The sequence below is a fragment of the Pygocentrus nattereri genome, chromosome 10, assembly GCF_015220715.1.
Source record: "Pygocentrus nattereri isolate fPygNat1 chromosome 10, fPygNat1.pri, whole genome shotgun sequence".
Classification (NCBI taxonomy): Eukaryota; Metazoa; Chordata; class Actinopteri; order Characiformes; family Serrasalmidae; genus Pygocentrus; species Pygocentrus nattereri.
Window position 1 is genome coordinate 2,078,919 of NC_051220.1, and position 22,387 is coordinate 2,101,305.

The 22,387-nt window shown below is 44.7% G+C and overlaps 1 protein-coding gene across 2 annotated transcripts in view; it reads right to left on the bottom strand.

The window, feature by feature from the left end:
* The window catches only part of wapla (WAPL cohesin release factor a), a 37,320-nt gene extending 15,149 nt beyond the window's left edge, over window positions 1-22,171 (bottom strand). Inside the window, exons 1-14 of one of the 2 annotated variants that reach the window (XM_017719343.2) lie at window positions 21,922-22,171; window positions 19,298-19,758; window positions 15,997-16,633; window positions 14,878-15,170; window positions 11,461-11,582; window positions 8,892-8,987; window positions 8,101-8,262; window positions 6,333-6,469; window positions 4,962-5,073; window positions 4,116-4,343; window positions 3,791-3,902; window positions 2,386-2,483; window positions 2,174-2,250; window positions 1,808-1,980 (exon numbers count right to left, since the gene is read on the bottom strand). In XM_017719343.2, coding sequence (XP_017574832.1) covers window positions 1,808-1,980; window positions 2,174-2,250; window positions 2,386-2,483; window positions 3,791-3,902; window positions 4,116-4,343; window positions 4,962-5,073; window positions 6,333-6,469; window positions 8,101-8,262; window positions 8,892-8,987; window positions 11,461-11,582; window positions 14,878-15,170; window positions 15,997-16,633; window positions 19,298-19,727 — 2,677 coding nt within the window. In that variant the 5' untranslated portion in view covers window positions 19,728-19,758; window positions 21,922-22,171. The other variant, XM_017719344.2, reaches the window with a different exon arrangement.
* Window positions 22,172-22,387: the final 216 nt, after the last annotated feature.

A 22,387-nucleotide genomic window follows, 5' to 3' on the forward strand; every position in this document is an offset into this window, starting at 1 on the left:
TCATAAAAGTTCAAACTGGTTCCAGCCTTTAGAGCAGAAATTAAGAGATTAGATGTTTGGGACACCAGAGGATTTCAACATCATTCAGTCTGGAAAGGACAAAAGCTGCTCCTCCAATCCTGAGAGGCTCAAGAGAAAAACATGGCCAACTGTGAGCTCTCCTGCTTTCCTTGCCTGCTGTCGCTATGCCATCACTTGAATTCATTCATGGGTTGCTGGACTTTGGGTCTGACAAGTTTGCCCAGATGAAAGATTGTTGTGCATCTTTTCTTTTCAAGCAGTGAGTCATTCTGCTTTATTACAGGCCATGTTCTACAGCGTGTTTCCCAGCTCTGATGTGTTGTTTGGATGTGTGTTTGTAGACCACAGTGATCATCTACTGCTAGATAAGTTTGGCTTTGTAATGATGCTGTATGACCAGATCTTGAGATCTGATGTCGTTACCATATCACTCATAATCCCGACTCCACTCCCTCCAACTCCTCCACCACGTTAAGATCACTTGTGACGGTGCGGTTTCATTGATGGAGCGAGTTTGTGTTTGGATCAGGTTTGTTTGTAGTTTCACTGACGAGTCGGCTGCTTCCCCGCCAGGCTTTCGGTGCCAGAGACACCGAATCTCGGAACAACCCATACATGCGTTTCACTCTCGGTAATGTAGTACATAAACATTCAGTTGCATTCAAGCATATATGATTTACAGACGGGCAACAAATTACAGTTTTTAAATTGAGCAGAGCAACATGTGCAGATGTTTCCAGACAGGTGTACTGCTTGATACAATTAAGAAATTAACATCCCACCACGCTCAGTGGCATGTAGACAAACGCTAATCAGGCCTCGTTAAGGAAACAAGCCAAATGACTTTGAAAGATGATTCTTACGGGGCACAAACGGCAAAAGCTTCAATCACAAGAACTGCTCATCCAGCTAGGGTTTCAATCCGAACAGTAACTAAACTGGCTTTTTCATTTAGAATAAAATCGGCACTTGGGCCCATTTCTTCTTTTCACCCTTAACCCTGGTTTCAAGGGGCACCCCAACCCTCTTGGAACTGAGTTACAAGGGGTAGTGGCTAAAATCTTGCCCTACGAAACGGGACAAACCTCAATAAAAGAGCATCACTTCATTATCAGCTACTAGCGCCGCTCTGTAGGCGACCCTGCCCGTCTGCAGGGGCAGCAGAGGAGGGGAAAGTTCAGCTCCTCACTGCTGGGCTTTAGTTACATTTAGGGAACAGACGCCTTCAAAGAGGGGGGCAGTTATTTATTATCACCCCCCCTAATTCTTCAGTGATGTGAAGCTGAAGTCAGAGATTCTCCAGATTCCTGTTAGAATTTTCCCGTTCCACCTTAAATGGAGCAGCAGTTACATTCTGGCATCAGAACTGACAGTGGAACGGCAAAACTGAAGAATCACTGAAGAATTATGGGGGTGATAATAAATAACTGCCCCCCTCTTTGAAGGCGCATGATCCCTAAATGTAACTAAAGCCCAGCAGTGAGGAGCTGAACTTTCCCCTCCTCTGCTGTCCCTGCAGACGGGCCGGGTCGCCTACAGAGCGGCGCCGGTAGCTGTTAATGAAGTGATGCTCTTTTTTTGAGGTTTGTCCCGTTTTGTAGAGAAAGATTTCAGCCACTTCCCCTTATAGCTCCAGTTCCAAAGGGGCTAAGGTGACACTCGAAAGCAAGGGGTAGGGGTATAAAGAAGAAACGGGATTGGGCCCAACTTTATTCCATTCGGTCTACGAGGGGGCGGCATTTCACGTATGTCAACACTCGTAATTGATGGCGTGTGCGGGTCTCACCGTTGTCATGCGTGAGGTTGAGAAGCACTCCTATTACTGCTCTCATGCAGTCCTCCACGGCCTTGCCGACGTTGCTATGGCTACAGTGAGGGAGGGCAGTGCCAGAGGATGAGAGGGAGCTGTTGACCTCACGGCTATACCGCTGAATCATCTCTTCACAATAGCGCAGTCCTCTACACACACACACACACACACACACACACACACACACACACACACACACATTATAAACATCCACAATGTACTTAAAATCTGAATGTCCAGAACGATGAAAACATACACAAACACAGCTGAACTGCAGCTCTACTGCTAATGTACTATGACATGAATCTCTGTTGCAAAACAGCACACAGGTACGCCGCTCACCTTGCAGAGGACACTATTAACTGTGAGTCTTTGTAGGCAATCAGGTAAGCCTGGTTCTCTGGGTTATGGACGGTCACCTGAATAAAAAAATAAATAGATAAATACAGAGAGAGAGAGAGAGAGAGAGAGAGAGAGAGAGAGAGAGAGAGAGAGAGAGAGAAAGAAAGAGAGAAAAACTCACACTCCACAGAGTCTCACTGCCTTGTACTTACACTCTCTAGAACCCGTAAACATCGCTCTGCTCCCCATAACGAGGCCACAAGGTTCTCCTTATCCTCTTCTTTGTCCAAGCTCTCCACACACTCTTTCACTGGGGGAGAGAGAGCAAGGGGGTGAGAGGGGGCGAGAGAGACTCAGTCATGTATAGGCCAGTATACTCATAACTGTAAACAGTGACTCTTAGGCTGTGGACCACCGGTGGTCCCAAACCACTCTTCATCATGTTCTTCATAACGTTCATATTCCATAAGCTCCGTTCAGAAGCTGGGCGTCGTGTGAGGCTGTAGCTCTTCCCTCCAGTCTAATAGACGGTGATGTCATTTTAAACCCTTATAATAAAAGAAGCTGAACTCAGTTTGTTTTTCTACTGAAAGTCGACCCGTTTTTCCCCAAATCTGGGCTCTAAACTATAAACAGACGGCGTCTCTTCAGTGATCTGCTCTGGAAACATCACTTTTAGAAAACAACACAAAGAGCGGCGCAGATTTTTGGCTTTCGGCAGTAAATTGCAAGCCTGTAGTGATGTGGAGATCATAAAACACACGTTCTGTTCATTTGAGGAGCTTTTACAAAAAATAAATAAAATAAATAAATAAAAAAAAATTTAAAAAAACATTTATTTCACGCAGTTACTGAATAATTTGCCTCACAGTTTCATCACAAATATTCAGATGGAAAAACCAAAATACACCCTGGAGATTAAGAGGTTAATCAGTTTGGTACACACAGTCGAGTCACATCATTATGAACACCAACTAATAACCAGAGTGACCACTGTGTGCAGCCCAGACAGCAGCCAGACGGGCTGGGAGTAACTCAATAAGGTCCTGGTAGGTGGTCACTGGCATCTGGAGCCATGTTGACGGCAGTGCATCCCACAGCTGCCGGAGGGGGCGCAGGGGAGGATCCGTAGATAAAACATGATGATCGAGGTGGTCCCACAGATGCTTACATGGTTCTAGGGGAATTAGGGGGCCAGAGTAGTACTTGGAAGTCTTGGTCATGCTCTTCCAACCAATATCAGACATTTCTAGATTTGCAATGCTGCACTGACCTGCTGGGAGATCCCATCGACCCCAGGGAAGACGATCAGCATGTATGGGTGTAACGTGATCTGGGAGGATGGATTCGTACCCAAATCGGTTCAGAGTGCCTTCCACATGGATGAGTGAGCCCAGAGAACGCCACGAAAACCCCCAGACCAAAACGCTGCAGCCACCACCAGTAGGTAGTGGTCATAATAATGCGACTCGACTGTGTATGACAATTTTAAACCTGAAGTCTGCGTGTTTTCCTACTTGCTCTGGGAGATCTGAGATGATCCATCTTGAGCAGAAACGATCAACATCTTAGGCAACAGTCACGTGTTTAATGATGGCAGTTCAGAAGCCACACTACCTTTATCTACAATGTGATCCAGTCCACCCAACAACCGCAACTCCTCTTTAAACCAGTCTCCTGCTCGCTTAGACGTCAAAGAGAGAAGAGTCTCCATCGCTAGGTGACCCGTCTTTGGAAGGACATACAGAAAAGACGATGTATGAATGAACACCACCATCCAAAAGCTCACAATCAGTTATTTGTTCCTTAAAAAACATCAACTTTTTCCACGTAGATCAAAACTATGCCCATCATTATACTTATCTAAGTGATAAGTGAGTAATAATCTTGACTGAGGCAGATCATTCATGAAGTTTCAGACTAGAAAAGTGCTGTAACTCACAGTGATGTTCTCCAGGTCCAGATGTTTATTGTGCACCGTTTCGCAGAGTTTGCGGATCTTCTCTTTGACCTTGTTGATCTCTTTAGCAGTAAGCTGGTCAGCCACTGAATGGTCCTGCTCTAGCTCCAGCAGCCGGATCATCAGTTCTAAACAAGCCCGGTCCAGGTCCATATTTAGCCGGTCCCGACTCAGGATGTACATCAGAGAAGCAGTGCATAAACCCAGGTTCTGACAGACAGGGACGAGAAAAAAAAAACAGAAAAACAGAATTCTTATTTTATTTTACAACATACAGGAGTTTCTGGTTCATTAGGTACCCTCACCTTGTATCTTGGTCTTTAAATTACGAGCACCTACCACATGAATGCAGTCTATAGGTTTACAGGCCTTCAGAGGTTTTTGGCTAGATGTTTTGAACTATTCTCAACCTAGACAATGTAGTGACACTGAAGTGTATCAAATCCCCTTTAATAACAACGAGCTGGATGATGGATGCTGTGCTGAGACTGGCCCAGCACCTACTCACATGAGGTCAGTGGTGGTCATATGGTAATCCCTTTAAACTCAATCAGTAACTATAAACCTACCAAAGAGCATCTACACTACTGAGCCAAGATATTGTCAGCACCAGATGCTGTTGGTCCTCTGTGTGCCACCAAGACAGTCCCCACCAAATGAGGTACAATTTGGCCATTGAGTGGCAAAGTCCTGGCTCATCGATATATGATCACATGCAATGAGTATCCCTAATAAACGGGCAATTCAGTGTATAGCGGCCAAAGATCTCTGCAAATTGAGCCCATCTGATTGGTGAAAAATTGGAGATTATTCTTTATAGGAGCTCACCGGATGCAGTGGAGCGTCACTGAGCATCTTAAAGACCTGTGCCACCTTCCCTCGAGCCCTCAGGTGCATGCGGAAACTTGGCATAGCACAGCGTGTGGCCAGACTTATTATACTGGAAGGCAAGAGACAAACACAGCCAGATAAAACATTCAGATATGCACACAAAATAGCAGCAAGCCAATTAATTGCTTAGCCTAAGGGGAGATTATAAAAGATCCATCAATCTGATGATGGCTATATAACTCCATACGTTGTAAAAATGTTCTAATCTATTGTGATCCATTATAATATTCGAATATATCTGCGGGTTCAAGCACGAATCACCGGAATGAGCCTACAGTATGGCTCAGTGACACCTAACAAGACCTAAAGCAGCTCAAGCCTTGCTTATAGACAAAGAGGAAAAACCTGAAAGGAAGCCAGAGTTGATCATAACACGTCTTTTTGAGGTCCAGCCTGGATTTGTTGACGGTCTAAAAGCCCAAACTTTCAATCCTTCTTCAAAAAATTTTGGGTTTGCAGGTTTTAACCTCTTCAACTACATGAGACCACCGGGGATTCCAAAACGCACGTGGTCATGTTCTTCATAACGTTCATATTTCATAAGCTACATTCAGAAGCTGGGCGTCGTATGAGGTTGTAGCTCATCTTTCCAGTTAAATAAATGAAGTCATTATAAACCCTTATAATAACGGAAACGGAAATATACTGACTTTCTACTGAAAATCGACCCATTTTCCCCAAAATCTGAGTGATAAACTATAAGCAGATGCTCTGTAAAAATGACCTATAATAAAAATGACAAAGAGCGTCTGAGACTTTTGGCTTTCAGCAGTAAATTTAGTAATATGTGTGATGATAAAACACACTCTGTTCATTTGAGGGGCTTTGAAATAAATAAATAAATAAATAAAATAAAATAATTGACATTTATTTCATGCAGTTACATGCAAATTCAGATGGAAAAACCAACATATACCCTGGTGAATAAGAGGTTAAGCAGATAGAAATGTTTCTCAAAACAAATCATTTGCTCCGTTGCCGTTCAGGTATTTACAGTAGTAGCATTTTCCTGACCGTCACGTGGCACACTGAAGTGACCATGCCCATCAAAGGACCTAGCTTTATGAGCTCTGAACCGGAAGAGTTCAACTTTTCTAAAACTAAACCGACAGATGATTAAAACATAAATCATGACATTCCTAAACGTTTATTTTCTGGAAAATTGATCAGGACTAGTCGACAGTGGGACAGGTCCGTTTTTAGAGTATACAAAAAAATAAAAACGCCACAAATGTGGGTTTAAGTGAAACAGTTTAAAGCTCTGTATCGTTTATGCTTGGCGAGTCGTATGTGTTGTCGGTCTATTACCTAAGGCAGCGTGTGTTGAGAGGCTGAGTGCTCTTCAGGCCGGTCTCCAGATACTCAAAGTCGTCCGTGAACTCCTGATTCTCCCCGAACTCCACCACGTCATTAAAGTGCTTCACATGCTGGACTACTGTATACAGCTGTGGACAAATACAAACACATGTGAACGTCAATCTTTCAACGAGCGCATAAATGTTCGTGTTTCACAGCAAAATAAAACTGACTACAAACCTTTCATAACAGAGAACGATCATGTTTCGCCAATACTTCAAGTAGACGTTTAACATATTAGTTCGTGTTGCTTTCCAGAAGAGCAGAACATTTAGGTGATGCATGGCAAGTGTGCTAAAATATCTGCATTTTATTCATTTTACTGCAAAATCTTTACTTCTGTAACGCTAATCCAGGTGAATTTAATCCCAAATCTCAAACGACACTTTCAGTGGCTTTGGCAATGGGAAAATCTCAGATGCTGGCATTGGCCCAGATTTACCATTTCACTGCAGCCTTATCATCAATTACCTGAGAATCAGGGAACAATGAAGTGAAGCGAAGCCAAATATTTCAGTGTTTATCGTGTATTTTCTCCAGCTGTGATGATATTCGTAAACACATACGGACACATTGGGATAATCTGGATGCATTTGCAAACGTTTAGAACAAATGTGGAACCCTTGCTTGAAAGGCATGGTGTGATCTACCTTCTAAACCACCTTCTATATAAATAGACCATACCTTATTTTGTTTTGTAACAATTCTTACAGCCATTTTAACGTCATCATCTGTTGTTTTCATTTTTTTTAATGCTTTTAAATGTTTAGTGTTTTAAAACGTTCAATTTTTGACTGAGCACACAAAGTAGAACTATGGGCTGTACAGACAAAAGCAGGTGATATTGTGTCTCGAGTTAAGTAACAAAATATTTACGTTAAAAAAAAAAAAAAAGTGACCTTTTGACCTTGGGCAAGCCAGGCCAGATATTGTTTCATATGCCATGTGATAGTATGTTGTACATCTGTACCTTTCCAAAAAAGTTGGGACACTGTGCAAAATGCAAAAAAATGATGCACAAATTATTTTAACTATATAAATATCAAATGTTGACACTGAGAAATGTTATTGTTTTTTGAGAAATAAATGCCCATTTTGAATTTGATGTCAGCAACACAGAACACAGCTCGTAACTGCATCCACGAACGCAAGTTAAAACTATGCAAAGAAGAGACCAGATACTGATAGGATCCAGAAACGCTGCCACCTTCTCTGGGCCCAAGCTCATTTAAAATGGACTGAGGGGAAGTGGAAAAGTGTCCTGTGGTCCAAAGAACTAACATTTGAAACTCTTTGGAAATCATGGAGTCTTCTGGGCTAAAGACCACTCAGCTTGTTACCAGTGTACAGTTCAAAATCCAGTAATCATGATGGTTTAGGGGAGCATCAGAACACATGGCATGGGTGACGTGCTCACGTCAGTATCTCATTAATGCTGAATGATATATACAGTTTTTTCCAAGTAACATATACTTCATATATATATTTCAAATTTCAATACTAGATGTGCTGCCTATACTATTTCCAATTAAATATAATATTTAAACGCACATCATTGCCTTTTGTTTTATTTTTCACAGCATCTCAACTTTACTGGAAACAGGGTTGCAAAACAAAGCAAAATTAACCGCACTAATTAATTTTAAGGTACAGATCTTTTATTTTGCTGCACTATATGTAACAGCTACATAATAAACAGCAAATGTACAAAATGTCTTACCTCCTTGTGCTCTTTATTGCACTTGAGCGAAGTCACAATATCCTGGTAGGGCTCGGTGGGGACGGTCACGGTTTTGATGACTTTTGGAGGAGGGGGCGGGGCTTTGAACACTCCATCATCTTTGAAGGAATTTGCTTCTTTGCTTGCACTTACACTGGGCTTCTAAGAAAAGCAACACAAGTATGTAAGATGCTTTACTAATAAGTAACTTTGGCTAAACTAATGTTTAAATATAATAAACTTGGTTCTATTTCGTATTTCAGAATAACTCAAAGTACAAAAGGTTGGTTGAAAATATTTATTTTTATGACAGCAAGATCCTTCTTATATGGCTTATGTGAGTAAATCTGGTATATTTTTATCAGTTATTTTACTGCTAGGCCATAGAGCTACTAATGTCTGATTAGTATCGACAAGGTAGCCAATACCACCTGCTGACTGCATTAGGAAAAGTTTTAATCTACACTGAATGTTTATAATGAAATGTCTTATGTGGTTTCCTTCCGGGTCACAGCTCTGCAGAAACCGATGCTGCTAAACATTAAGGGTCTCAAACTACAGACTACACAGATCAGGCACAACATTCTGACCACCTCCTCGTTTCTACGCCCACTGTCCATCTTATCAGCTCCACTGACCGTATAGCTGCACTCTGTAGTTCTACAGTTACAGACTGTAGTCCATCTGTTTCTCTGATACTCTGTTACCCTGTTCTTCAGTGGTCAGGACCCCCATGGACATAATGGTCAGAATGTTGTGCCAGATAAAGTGGACAAGTCAGAAGTACGTACAGGTGCAACAACAGTGCGGGCGGGCGCAGAAGGGGGCACATCCTCTGGTTCAGGCTGGTTCCAGTGACGAGCATTATACACTGCCTTAGCAGGAGACTGAAACACACACACACACACACACACACACACACACACACACACACACACACACAGAGACTATAATATCTCCACAAATTAAGCCATCAAATAAGATGGGATTCTGCAGCTTCTCATTACTGCATTTCATGCAAATTCAAACTGAGAGGTAATAAAAATGAAAAACTGAGAATAAACATGAAAAATGAAACTAATGGTGTTACAATTCTTTCATTTTGACTGAACTGGAGCCTGCAGGTAATGAGGTTTTATAACCGAGAAAAAGAAACTTTATTTTCTGAAAACTGGTCTGAGAAACTCCAAATGTTCAACCTAGACAGGTAAACAGTTTCTGCATCATTCAATAGTTGAGATAAGAGCGAGAGTGGTTTGATGTGAAATGGTTACTAAACACAGGACTGTTTTAAAGTGGAGGAAAAAAAAAAAAAAAGACTGATGTCAACACTGCATATATAGCCATTTTATTAACTACCCAAATGACCAAACTTGCATGTCTTCCGAGTTTCTACAGATAACATGGTCAACGTGAGGGAGAAAGAACAAGGCAAAACGCTATTGCGCCTTCCAGTGCGCTGCAGGTACCCCTCCACCATACGTGCATGTTTTAGAACAAACATCAGAGACTTGTCTGAGCCTCAGGCGTTTTGTGAGGTAGCTTTAAAAAGAATGGAACACCTCAGATGTCTGGTTCCCATCACCAACGCAAGGAACAATTCTCAGTCTAAGTTTTTCTTAAACTCAGCATTTCACATTCAACTACTCTGAACGGCTTTTTCATTGGAATTTAGTTGATTTACTCAATATGAATAAATCTATGGAACTTGCTTTAAAAAGTATTAATAATAATAATAATAATAATAATAATAATAATGTTATCATAACACTACACTGTCATTATGCAAAAAAACCAAGTATCTTGAAAACGGCTACTTTACAGGTTAAGTTCAATAGCGTTCCTTATTTTTAATGCAAGTCGGTGTGAAGATATTTTAGTCCAAGCAATTTAGGACAACAGCACTTCTGTTGGTTTTCATCAAGAAATGTTCACACAATTTAAAGGCCTAGTGGCTCCAATGAAGCAGAAAAACTGAATTTATTTCTTTTTCTTCCCATCCAAATCACTGAATTCAGGTGTTCCAGTCACTTCCATGGCCACAGGTGTATAAAGCCGAGCCCCTAGGCCTGCAGACTGCTTCTACAGGCATTAGTGAAAGAATGGGTCACTCTCAGGAGCTCAGTGAATTCCAGCGTGGTGCCGTGATCGGACGCCACCTGTGCAGCAAGTCCAGTCGTGAAATTTCCTCACTACTAAATATTCCACAGTCCACTGTCAGTGGGATTATAACAAAGTGGAAGCGATTGGGAACGACAGCAGCTCAGCCACGAAGTGGTCGGCCACGTAAAATGACAGAGCGGTCAGCGGATGCTGAGGGGCATAGTGCGCAGAGGTCACCGACTTTCTGCAGAGTCAATCACTACAGACCTCCAAACTTCATGTGGCCTTCAGATCAGCTCAAGAACAGCGTAGAGAGCTTCATGGAATGGGTTTCCATGGCCGAGCAGCTGCATCCAAGCCTTACATCACCAAGCGCAGTGCAAAGCGTGGAATGCAGTGGTGTAAAGCGCCGCCACTGGACTCTAGAGCAGTGGAGACGAGTTCTCTGGAGTGACCAGTCACGCTTCTCCATCTGTCAATCCGATGGATGAGTCTGGGTTTGGCGGTTGCCAGGAGACGGTACTTGTCTGACTGCATTGTGCCGAGTGTAAAGTTTGGTGGAGGGGGGGATCATGGTGTGGGGGTGTTTTTCAGGAGTTGGGCTCGGCCCCTTAGTTCCAGTGAAAGGAACTCTTAAAGCTTCAGCACCAAGAGCTCCCAACTTTGTGGGAACAGTTTGGGGACGGCCCCTTCCATTGTGCTTAGGACTACCACAAAACACCAAATCCAAATCAAGCTGAAAATGCTTTATGGTTGCCTTTAGAAGTAGTACAACTGCAGGCATAGACCGAGTGTGTACACACGCACTCAATAATCCGATCATAATTGGATTTCGGCAATTATCCGATTATTCAAATGGTCCTGTAAAACACCATATTCTGATCTAGAAATCCAATAAAGAATTCCAATAAAGAGGCTGGATTTTCAGTATGACTGGTTGCAAAGCAGAAATCGGATTACTGTCTGACTCATGTCGACCCGGAGATCCCCCATTATTATTATTATTATTATCATTATTATTATTATCATTATTATCTGATTACTGAAGTACATGTAAACGTGTTGATCAGATTACTGACAAAATCTGATTTTCTGCAGTGATCGGCTTATTGAGTGCATGTATACACACTCACTGTCCTACAGATGCAGCCCTAACCCAACACCATTTGTCAAGACCTCCAGGAGCATACAAATATATGGCCGTGTGTCCTGGGGCTGAACAAACACTCAGCAGGACGGTGGTTTCTGTGGCTGTACCTTTTTAGGCCCGCTGAAGATTTTGCGGCTGATTTCTTTCGCCTTATCCGTCTGTTTTCCTGCTCGTTCTTTCTGCGAGTTGTAGCCAGCAGAGCCCGACTCCTCCAGCCACTCCTGAGAATCTGAAAAAGTGGGAAAGAGAGTCTGTACAGCTCATCATTGCTAAAAGAATACAAGAACACTTCAAAAGGAAAAGAAAAAAAAAAATCCACATTTACACAATTTACCCCCTTTATGCAAAACGCAGTTGATCAGCCAAGACGTTTTAATCTAATTTTGCCGTTTTAATTTTGCACTGGAGACCCAAGGATAACAAACGAGTTTATAGCAGATCATTGCTCAGACAATTGGCTCGGAGAAAACCCATACTGTATACGCTCCAGATTCATTCTTAGAAAATGTTTGTTATTCACGATTCTGTCTTCGATGTACGGACCACAGACACAACACCTCATTTCACGAATTATCATTTCTGGGCTGTTATTAAGCGAAAACCCCTAGTTAAACACTGGGCTACACAGGCTTTTTCAAGAGGTACATCCCTGAATTCTGGCCCTAAAAAACTTCCAAGGGTAAACTAATGCACCCGCTTTCAACATTATCGTTCAGACAGGAGGGTACATGGGCGGCACGGTGGCGTGGTGGGTGGCGCTGTCGCCTCACAGCGAGGAGGGCCTGGGTTCGATTCCCCGGCCGGGTGACCGGGGTCCTCTCTGTGTGGAGTTTGCATGTTCTCCCCGTGTCTGCGTGGGTTTCCTCTGGGTTCTCCGGTTCCCCCCACGGTCCAAAGACATGCAGTCAGGCCAACTGGACATGCTGAATTACCCCTGGGTGTGAGTGACTGTCTGTGTCTGTCTGCCCTGCGATGGACTGACGACATATATATATATATATATATATTTTTTTTTTTTTTATTATTTCTTTATCCTAAACAATCATGGCTGCTGCAGTGGAGTCCAGCTGTGCTGCGGAAGAGGTTTCTAAAAGTTTCTAAAGTGTCGAAAGTATGGGAATATTTACAAATTAGAACAAAAGAAATAGGTGGTTTGTACTAGTGCTAGTTTTTGTTTGTTTATTTTACTCTCACAGCTCACTGACGAGGTGTGTACTGTAAATATATGCATATCTTATGGTAAACCGTCTGAACAGTCGGATCAGAAATCACGGGGCTTTCACGTCAATCCAACTCGTCATTCGTCATAATTTTGTGCTGCTGAGACCTAATAAACATCTGGGCTGATGTTTCTGTAAAAAAAATAAATAGAGACTCATTAAAAATGTTATAATTAGAAATAAACGTTGAACGCGGCCGCAGGAGAACGAGGCTGCAGCGCCAAAAAACAGTTAAAGGTTTTGGGTGTTCTGGGTTGATGGGTTGATGTTCTGGGTGATGAGTCCAGCTGTCGGTCAGTGAAGCTTCGCGATGGCTCCTGTGAAGCTGATCCTCCGGGAGAGCAACTGGCGTTTGTTGGCAGTCGTGATTGTTTACATCTGGATGAGCTGTGAAGCAGCGTGACGTGTTCTTTTGCGCATGTGGGTCGGTTTAGGAACTGATCTGTTCAGACTGATGTCGCATATAAAATCACATTTAAAAGATAATCTGAACAGCCAAAAAGAGAAAATCAGATTTGGGCCACTTTTACCTGCTGTGTGCACACAGCCTTAGCTTCCATGTGGCAGAGTGGATGTGGTGGAGTCACGTGAAAACACGTGTGGTAGTAAGTTTAAGGGGACAGTACATAAGACACACCGGTTCGAGAAAGGATTAACAGAATTAGAATAAAAATTAAATAACCAATACGCAAGATTAAATCGGTTAGAGGTTCTGAATACTTAGATTAGCAGCTCTAGTTTGCGCCACAGACGAAACCAAGCCAGCTTCTTTTTTGAATTTCATCAATCCACCTTAAACGGTGCAGCAGTTACATTCTGGCACCTGCGCTGTTATTTTTGTAACTGCAGCAGCATTTAAGGTGGAATGGGGAAATCTGAACAAGCAGCCGGTGAACAGCAACCCATCTTCAGCCTCGTACACCACAGCAGCACTAGTGTGATGCACAAACACCTCAAGAGAAAAAACACAGGCGCTATTCCGGACGACTGACAAACCAAACCACTAAGTGCTTGTTTATTCATGTTTATTAGGTTGGTTGGGAAAGCTTTTTAAAATGTTGTCCTTGCAGCTGCAAATCACATTCTTTATTAAAGCCACAAAGCCTCTGTGTTTGCCTCTCCACATTAAATTAGTAGGGAAACCTTTTTGAAATCTGTCGTCCTTGTAGCTGCGAAATATACTCATTATTAAAACCACAAAGTCGCCTGCCTGCTACCTGAGAATTTCCACTGAATAAGTGTTTGGGAATATGTTTAGGCTAGAATCTGGGCTTGTTCTACATTAGATTGACAGCGCCAGTGTGTGCTGGTGCATGTTAGGCTTGATGGGACGTGTACCTCATCTAATTATTTTATTTCTACCCTAATTGTTTTTCTACTCCACATTGTTTTGTGGAGACTTGACTTTTTTGGAGGAAAATGGAATTTTCTGATTACATGACTAATCGGTGAAATAGCCAACAGTCTAACATTTACTGGTTTCACTGGTGTTACTGATCCTTAAGGGAGTTACACATAAGAAAAGTAACACCAGAGACATTTTAATGAAAAATGCATTATATAAAACGGCTGCTACAGAAGATCAAATCACACACACACACACACACACACACACACACACACACACACACACTTTCTAAGCCGCTTCTCCCTCAGGGTCACGAGGAGGGGGTGCTGGAGCCTATCCCAGCGGTCATCGGGCGGAAGGCAGGATACACCCTGGACAGGCCGCCAGTCCATCGCAGGGCAGACAGACACACACTCACGGGCAATTTAGCACGTCCAATTGGCCTGACTGCATGTCTTTGGACCGTGGGGGGAACCGGAGAACCCAGAGGAAACCCACGCAGACACGGGGAGAACATGCAAACTCCACACAGAGAGGACCCCGGTCACCCGCCCGGGGAATCGAACCCAGGCTCTCCTCGCTGTGAGGCGACAGCGCCACCCACCATGCCACCGTCCGCCGTAGTAAATCATGGAATATCCACTAAAATTTGCGTTCCGATTCCAGGTGATTCAGGCTGTTCTGAAAAGCGGCTCAGTGGTGACGACAGTTTGGGACCAAATCGGCTGTCGGTCAAATGTGGTCTTACAAGCGTCCGTTTTCTGTTTTTCTCAAAGAAGTAAAAACGTTCAGACGGCCTGAACGTCGCCTACAGCTGTCGGAGCTGAACGATTGTCAGAACGCTTCTCAACCAATCAGCTTGCGTGGCCAGAACTAACTGCTGCATAATCCATTATAAGTCCACAAGAGAGCGAAACACTACTACCCTCTGTGTGTGTGCTTGTGAGTGTTTGTACCTGCATTAGTGCTGGTCTGACTCTCCTGCGAGTCACTGGTCTGTGGGCTGTCCACTCCAGCCGCCAGAGCCTCCGACGCAGCTTTCTTGGCCTTTTTCCTCTCCCTAGCTGCCGCATCGTCCTCGTCCTCACTGTCGCTCTCACTGAGGTCATCAAAACCAAAGTATTTGATCTTGTAGCTGGTGCTGCCAGAGGCACCAGGCTCTCCATCTGTTTCCTGACCCTCATTCTCCTCGAAACCAAAAAACTCCAGTTTGGTCTCCTTCTTAGTCTTAGTTTGAGTGGGTCGAAACCTGAGAGAGAGAGAGAGAGAGAGAGAGAGAGAGAGAGAGAGAGAGAGAGAGAGAGAGAGAGAGAGAGAGAATAAACAGGAACACAGGGAAATAACTACATTAGTAAAACTCAGCATCAACACCGCTCATGGCAGAGGATGTGAATGTGTGACGACAGGCATAACATGGTGTTCATGAAATCAAGACAGTACAACATGTTTAATGTAGTATTGTGTGACAAACGTCTACCGCGAGAATGTCTGGGTGGTCAGATGTAATGAACTGACCAACTTTAAAATGGCTTAGTTAACTTTAAAAAAAAACATTAACTTAAATAATGTTTAAGTACATTAATGTATAGTACATTCTAGTTGGTTGCATGGAATTGCTAGTTTCTATAGTATTCTGGGTGGTTGCTAGGTTGTTGCTAAGCAGTTGCTATGGCATTAATAGTTGATCTCAATGGTACCTCAGGCAGTTGCAATGTGGTTGCTAGGGTGTTGCTAAGCAGTTGCTACAGCATTACAAGTGGTTTATAGGGAGCTGACAGTTTGTCTCAATGGTACCTCAGGCAGAGGCAATGTGGTTGCTAGGGTGTTGCTAAGCAGTTGCTACAGCTTTGCAAGTGTTTTTAGGGAGTTGATGGTCCCTCAGGCAGTTGCAAAGTGGTTGCTATGCAGTTTCTACCATATTGCAAGTGGTTGCAAATCGATTGGTGTGGTATTCCAGGAGGTTGTTAGGGCATCAATAGGCAGGAGTTAGGTGGTTGCTAGGTTGCCAAGAGTATTACTGTGAGGTTGCTAATGATTTCACAATAGCTGCTGATCCGAATGCAAATGAGTGTTACCTGGTGGGTTTGGCAGCTTGCGAATCTGCTTTCCTCCGGAAAGTTCCAGCCTCTCCCAGATCTGCAGGTGTCGTGTTCACAAGCTCATCAATACTCCTGTCCATGGAGTCCTGGATGGTGACGTTACACACTGACACACACGACGGGTGTAGCACTGTGTAGTCCCTCACCCTGCCCCGGCCTGCAGCAGGCTTGACCTGTGAACTACTGGCCGCTCCAGTACTGCTGGAGCTGTTAACTGGCGCAACGGCTGATATACTTGCCCCGACTCCTGCCGACGTCTCTGCGGTTCCAGAACTCTCCGGCTGTTCTCTGTTCCGATTGGGCCGCCGATAAACCCGGTCACTGTACGGTTTGAGGAGAGGCAGCTGTTCAAAATCGACAGGCTCCTCATGAGGAGGCTCCGCCTCTCTGGGTCCTTGCTCGGCTGTTTTTAGGTTGTCCGAGGCATCAGAGGTTTGTGTGGATGCTCCTTCTCCAGCCTCTGATGGAGAATCCTCCCCAGGAGAGTCCCAGTCTAAAGAGTCTCTAGCAGATGTTTTTAAAATGTACTGAGACATGGGCTTGCTTGTTGTGCTCGATGACTTGTACCAGGCAACTCCAGCGCTTGAATTTGATGAGGTCTGCAGAGGCTTGACTGGAAGAAAGTAGGGTTGGATTACTTGCAATGCAAAGTCAAACTACAGCTGTTACAATTACTTAATCGCAATAATCTGACAAAAATAATAAAAATCTAAATTACACAAACAACAGGCAATACATACCTTAACTTTTACAGTAAATGCATCACCCACGTGTAAACATTTCTGTTATTTTAAATACAGGGTGATTCAAAAATCCTATGTCAAAGTGATTTATTTCACCTGTAAATCACCACAGATCAGTGCAGTGAGCTGTAAACGGTGTAAATGAGCATAAAGCTTATTATGTAGTTCTACAAGGTCTCAGTCTGAACCTCCTCCAGCTGGACGGACGACATCAACACCACAGTCAGACTCATCCCAGACTGGACTGAGCGTGTCGGGCGTCGCTGCTCTCACGGCTCTTTCAGTGGGATTTCGGAGATCATCCAGTGCTGTGGAACCAGCGCCGAACGCTCTGAGCTGCTGGAGCTTCACTGCCCACAAAAATCATGCTGGACAGTTCTGATGGACTCACTCTTACTGAAGTGACAGTCTTATGGTGACAGTCAGGAACCGTACCACTCCCTCTTTCAATTGGATTGTGATTGGTTCCTCGGCGCCTCACGGTTGTAAAAATACGCTTTGAAATCTGACGAATCTTTTTCAACCACCCTGTAATTTCTGATGACCTCTTTTTAAAAGAGCACCTCGCTTATCGTTTTCCAACGAATGCGTCGACCTCCCTAATCAAATATAATTGTATTTGTAGAGCAAACACAGTCACAAAGCAGCTTTACAAAGAATACCCAAGACTCAAAACAAACACACCACACAGCCAAATCACAATAAACAAACGACAGCTGAGAAAACTTTCATACAGCTGTGAGGGTCCAACTACCTTAGTGCTTTTTCTAACAAAGTACTACACGCAAACAATGAAATTACTCTGCTCCTTCGTCTTGCAGGGCATCAAAATGAGAAGCATAATGACCCCCCCCCCCATATCCAGAATGCAACTCCATATAGATTAAATGACATTTTAACGATCCTGAGATGGAAGGAAAGTTCTAGGAACACACTTTAAGGAACAACTTCTATAATAGCAAACATTAAGCATGCTGGAAACTCTCTGGAAGAGCAGAAGCTACAATAAGCAGATTTTTCACAACCCAATCTCTAAAGAAGTTGGGACGCCGTGCAAAATGTAAATAAAAATAAAATGCAATGAAGTGCAAATCAATTAAACCCAATACTTAATTAACAGTACACAGTAAACAGTACAAAGACGACTTGTCAAATGTTGAAACTGGGAAAGTTTTTTGAAAAAGATATATTCCCATTTTGAATTTGATGCCAACAACATGTTCCAAAAAAGTTGGGACGAGGCAACAAAAGACTGACAAAGGTCAGTAAAATGATGTATAATGATGTATGTATGGGTATAAAAGAGCATCTCAGAGAGGCGGAGTCTTTCAGAAGTGAAGATGAGGAGGGGTCACCACTCTGTGAAAGACTGGACCATCAAATAGAGCAACAGTTCAAGAAGAACGTTTCTCAACATGAAGCAGCAAAGAGCTTCTGCTTTTCATCGTCTGTGGTGCAGAACATCATTAAAAGACTCAGAGGGTTGGCAGCAGTTTGCTGGTGGTGTTAGTATGTAAATGCTGAGGTTTATTTTCATGGTGGTGAATAATGAGGACAGAGCTGAACGTGTCTGTTTATTACGAGAAGTAAAGCGTTTGGGAAATGAAGACTGAAACTGTGGATCAGCGACACTGATAAACAGCAGGGGGCGCTGATCCAATACTCAACTTCCAGTTTATAGCGCTTCAGGTTTTGTTTGACCTCTTTAAATCAGTAGCGTCAGCTGTCTGGCTAACTGGCTTGATCATTTTGATTGTGTGTTTATGTTTCAGTTGTGTATGTATAGCTGGTTGCTAGGTAACAGACGTAACAGCTGACTGACAGTAAGTTAAGATGCCGTGAGATAAGACAAGACTCCCAAATTAAGATCAGATTTACTTCTGTAACATACGAAGCCCTGATGACACCCTGTTTAATTAAAAACAATGCATGGCCACGCCTTATTAATGTGTGGGAACGAGATCCTAATGCGTGGCCAGAACAGAGAGATATGGGAACGAGATCACGGCTTACTAAGTCATGGCCACTCATTAGGATCTTGTCCCAACCTGTCCTAATCTCATTCCCACGCCTTACTAAGTGGTGGCCACGCATTATTTTTATTTATATAGAAGTTCACCAGCAAGACTCCATAGTAATACGATGTTATGAGGGCCAGAGGGGCAGTCGTGGGCTTTAGACTAAGGAACCAACCGGAAGTTTGCAGGTTTGATCCCCTGAGCCGCTGGTCCGTGACTGAAGTGCCCTTGCACAAGACACCTAACCCCCAGCTGCTCCCCAGGCACCCTGGATAGGGCTGCCCACTGCTCCGGGCAAGGCGGAAGGTGGAATTTCCCCGTTGAGGGATTAATAAACGTCACTAAAAAGAACTTCTGATCATTATCTGCCAAAACTTAAGCTAAGACAGACAGACAGGAGGTTTCTGTATAAAGGCTCCTGGTCTGTTATGGCTGGAAATAACTGCCCAGCAGCGTCACAAAGACTGTCGTCAAGTAAACCGACTTTCCTACGGAGCCAGGTTTAATAGATCTTACCTGCAGTTGTGCTGTTAGAGCCCACAAGGCTCCTGCTGACATTGCTCCCCAAAACCGATGTGCCTCCACCGGCCACGGCACCACCATGGGTCTGCTTCTCAACCAGAGCCTTGGGCTGCTCATTCCAGGAGCCTGCCGCATCCGAGCCCGTGTCCAACTGAGGGGTCCCTCTGGACGTGACGGTCTTGGACTCCTCATCACTGTCGAAGCCGAACGGGTCCTCTGAGCTGTCGTCGTCCTCGAAGCGGGGTCTCTTTACCAGCTCTGGCAGCTCGGATTTGTACGTGGGTCGCTTGGTCCCAAGCTGAGCCTTGTACGTCGTCTCTCCCCATTTGGTGCTGAGCGTCTTCTTATTGGCGAATACCTCCTCAAACTTCGAGTTGGCTTCCCCTCCCTTCCGAGTGTAGGTTTTACTGAATCTGGATGTCATGTTGACGCTTGTTGCATATGTTACATATTCCCTGCAAGAAATACAGAGGGCAGGTGAATAAAACAGAAGTCTGTCTCTGGATTTATACCTAATCCAGAAAATGTTGCAACTGGTTTTAAGCCCGTTTCAAAAGTACAGCACACACCCACTAAGCAATAAGTGAGCAATCTGACCATGCATGGTCTAAAACTTTCACCAAAAGACCTACAGTTTAAGTACAATGCTGTGATCAATAATGTATCAGGACAACCCAAAAATATCTACAAGTGAAAGCTAACGAAGACCCTGCGACACAGAAAATACACTCTCTAAAAGACCCTCACCCGCTTTACTTCAGGACTCACTCACTCCTGCTTAAACCTGAGCGGACTGAAATCGATCTGATAAGCCTGTCACTTCTCTCACCATCAGCAGGGTCTTTTGAGAGATTAACGAATTAACACCTTAGTAGTGGACACGTTCGCATGAACACCAATCAGGCACAACATTCTGACCACCTCCTCGTTTCTACGCTCACTGTCCACTTTATCAGCTCCACTGACCGTATAGCTGCACTCTGTAGTTCTACAGTTACAGACTGTAGTTCATCTGTTTCTCTGATACTCTGTTACCCTGTTCTTCAGTGGTCAGGACCCCCATGGACCCTCACAGAGCAGGTACTGTTTGGGTGGTGGGTCGTTCTCAGCACTGCAGTGACACTGACGTGGTGGTGGTGTGTTAGAGTGTGTTGTGCTAGTCTGAGTGGATCAGACTCAGCAGTGCTGCTGGAGTTTTTAAACACCTCAGTGTCGCTGCTGGACTGAGAATAGTCCACCAACCATAAATATCCAGCCAACAGCATCCTGTGACCACTGATGAAGGACTAGAGGATGACCGACACAAACTGTGCAGCAGCAGATGAGCTGTCGTCTCTGACTTTACATCTACAAGGTGGACCGACAAGGTAGGAGTGTCTAATAGAGTGGACAGTGAGTGGACACAGTGTTTAAACACTCCTGCAGCACTGCTGATCTGATCCACTCAGACCAGCGCAACACACATTACACACACCACCACCACGTCAGTGTTCCTGCAGTGCTGAGAATGACCCACCACCCAAACAGCTCCTGCATAATTAAACGCTTAACATGTCAAAGCCCTTCAGAGTGGTCTGGTGGGAAACGCTTCGCTCTTTAGAACCCTACCGAGTCAGAACTGGTCACAGCGGTGGTGACGGGAACCAGATGTCTCAACAAACGAATCGTTTCATATCAAACCACCACTTTATTTACGCAAAAACCAGTGCGACCCCCCTTCACTGTACTGCCCTGAGTGAATACTTAGGCACTTTTTAGTGGCAGTCGTGGGCTGGAGGTCAGGGAATCAGCCCGGTGACCAGAAGGTCGCCGGTTCGATCCCCTCGGCTGACAGTCCATGACTGAGGTGTCCTTGAGCAAGACACCTAACCCCTAACTGCTCCCCAGGTGCTGTGGATAGGGCTGCCCACCGCTCTGGGCAGGTGTGCTCACTGCCCCCTTGTGTGTGTGTTTTACTGCATGGGTTAAGTGGGTTAAACGCAGAGGTCTAATTCCACAGTGACCAATGGTTCTGAATCCTACTCTTTTTAACGTACTCTTCCCAGCACAGTGGAGCCAAAGCTTGTCCCCCACGACCCCCACGACCCCGAGGAGCAGCTGAAACATTTGTCCGGCCAACAGACGCGTTAAGACAGTTAAATCAGATAAAACAGCAGCGGGGAGAACAGCTGAACCGACAGGCGGGCCTAGATAAGCTAAGCTAAGCTAAGGGCTTATACTACTTACTCAATGCCGGGTTATCCGCTTTATTTACACAAGCGGCTGACAAAAGCGTCTAAACCAGCGGCCAGAGAACACAGACAGCCAGGCACAGCACACCTCTGGCTTCATAAGCGCCCGAGTTTCCACGATTGTAATCGAAGTCGCGCTGTTTCGCGGCGAAGTCTGACAATGACAGTTGTGACTCGGCTAAACTAGTTAGCTTAGCTTAGCAGGCTAGGCTAGGCTAACCGCTGTTTACCTCCCCCGTCGTCGTGTTTACACCGCCAGACCGCCTCGCCGAGCCGTTTAACGGCGACAAAGTCTCCCCGCTGCACCCGCACAGGTCCCGCAGACGGTCCCAAGCCCGAACCTCCTGGACGCTGGTTCCGAGAGGTTTGAAAGTCCGGCGCACTCACCTCTCCGCCTCTGCCCCCTCCCGCTAGCCGAAGCGGCTAAGCTACCTCCCGGCTAGGCCTCCTGGCTCAGCGCTCCGAGCGGACGAGCCGATCAGCTCGCTGCCGGGTTTGGTGCACAGGAGACCGGACGCCGCGCCGGGCCACTCGATAAAATCGGTGAATATAGAGATTATCCTCGCGGGGTTGTGGTTTATTTACGGCAAGGTGGATCAGTCCGACTGTGATGCGCCATTAAAGCCACCCCCTCCTCTTCCACTCTCCTCCCGTCCGCCTGCCGGAGCGCGGACTCGGCCAATCAGGCGAGGGCTTTAACGCGAAGAGGCAGCAAGAGGACGCGCTATTGGCTAAAGCGCATACGGAACCCTGATGGACGACGATGTATGGATTTCAAATGTGTGACATACCTTAGCACGTATGGATTTTTCCGGCGTGTATGTGTCACATATGGGCGTATAACTTACGTGGC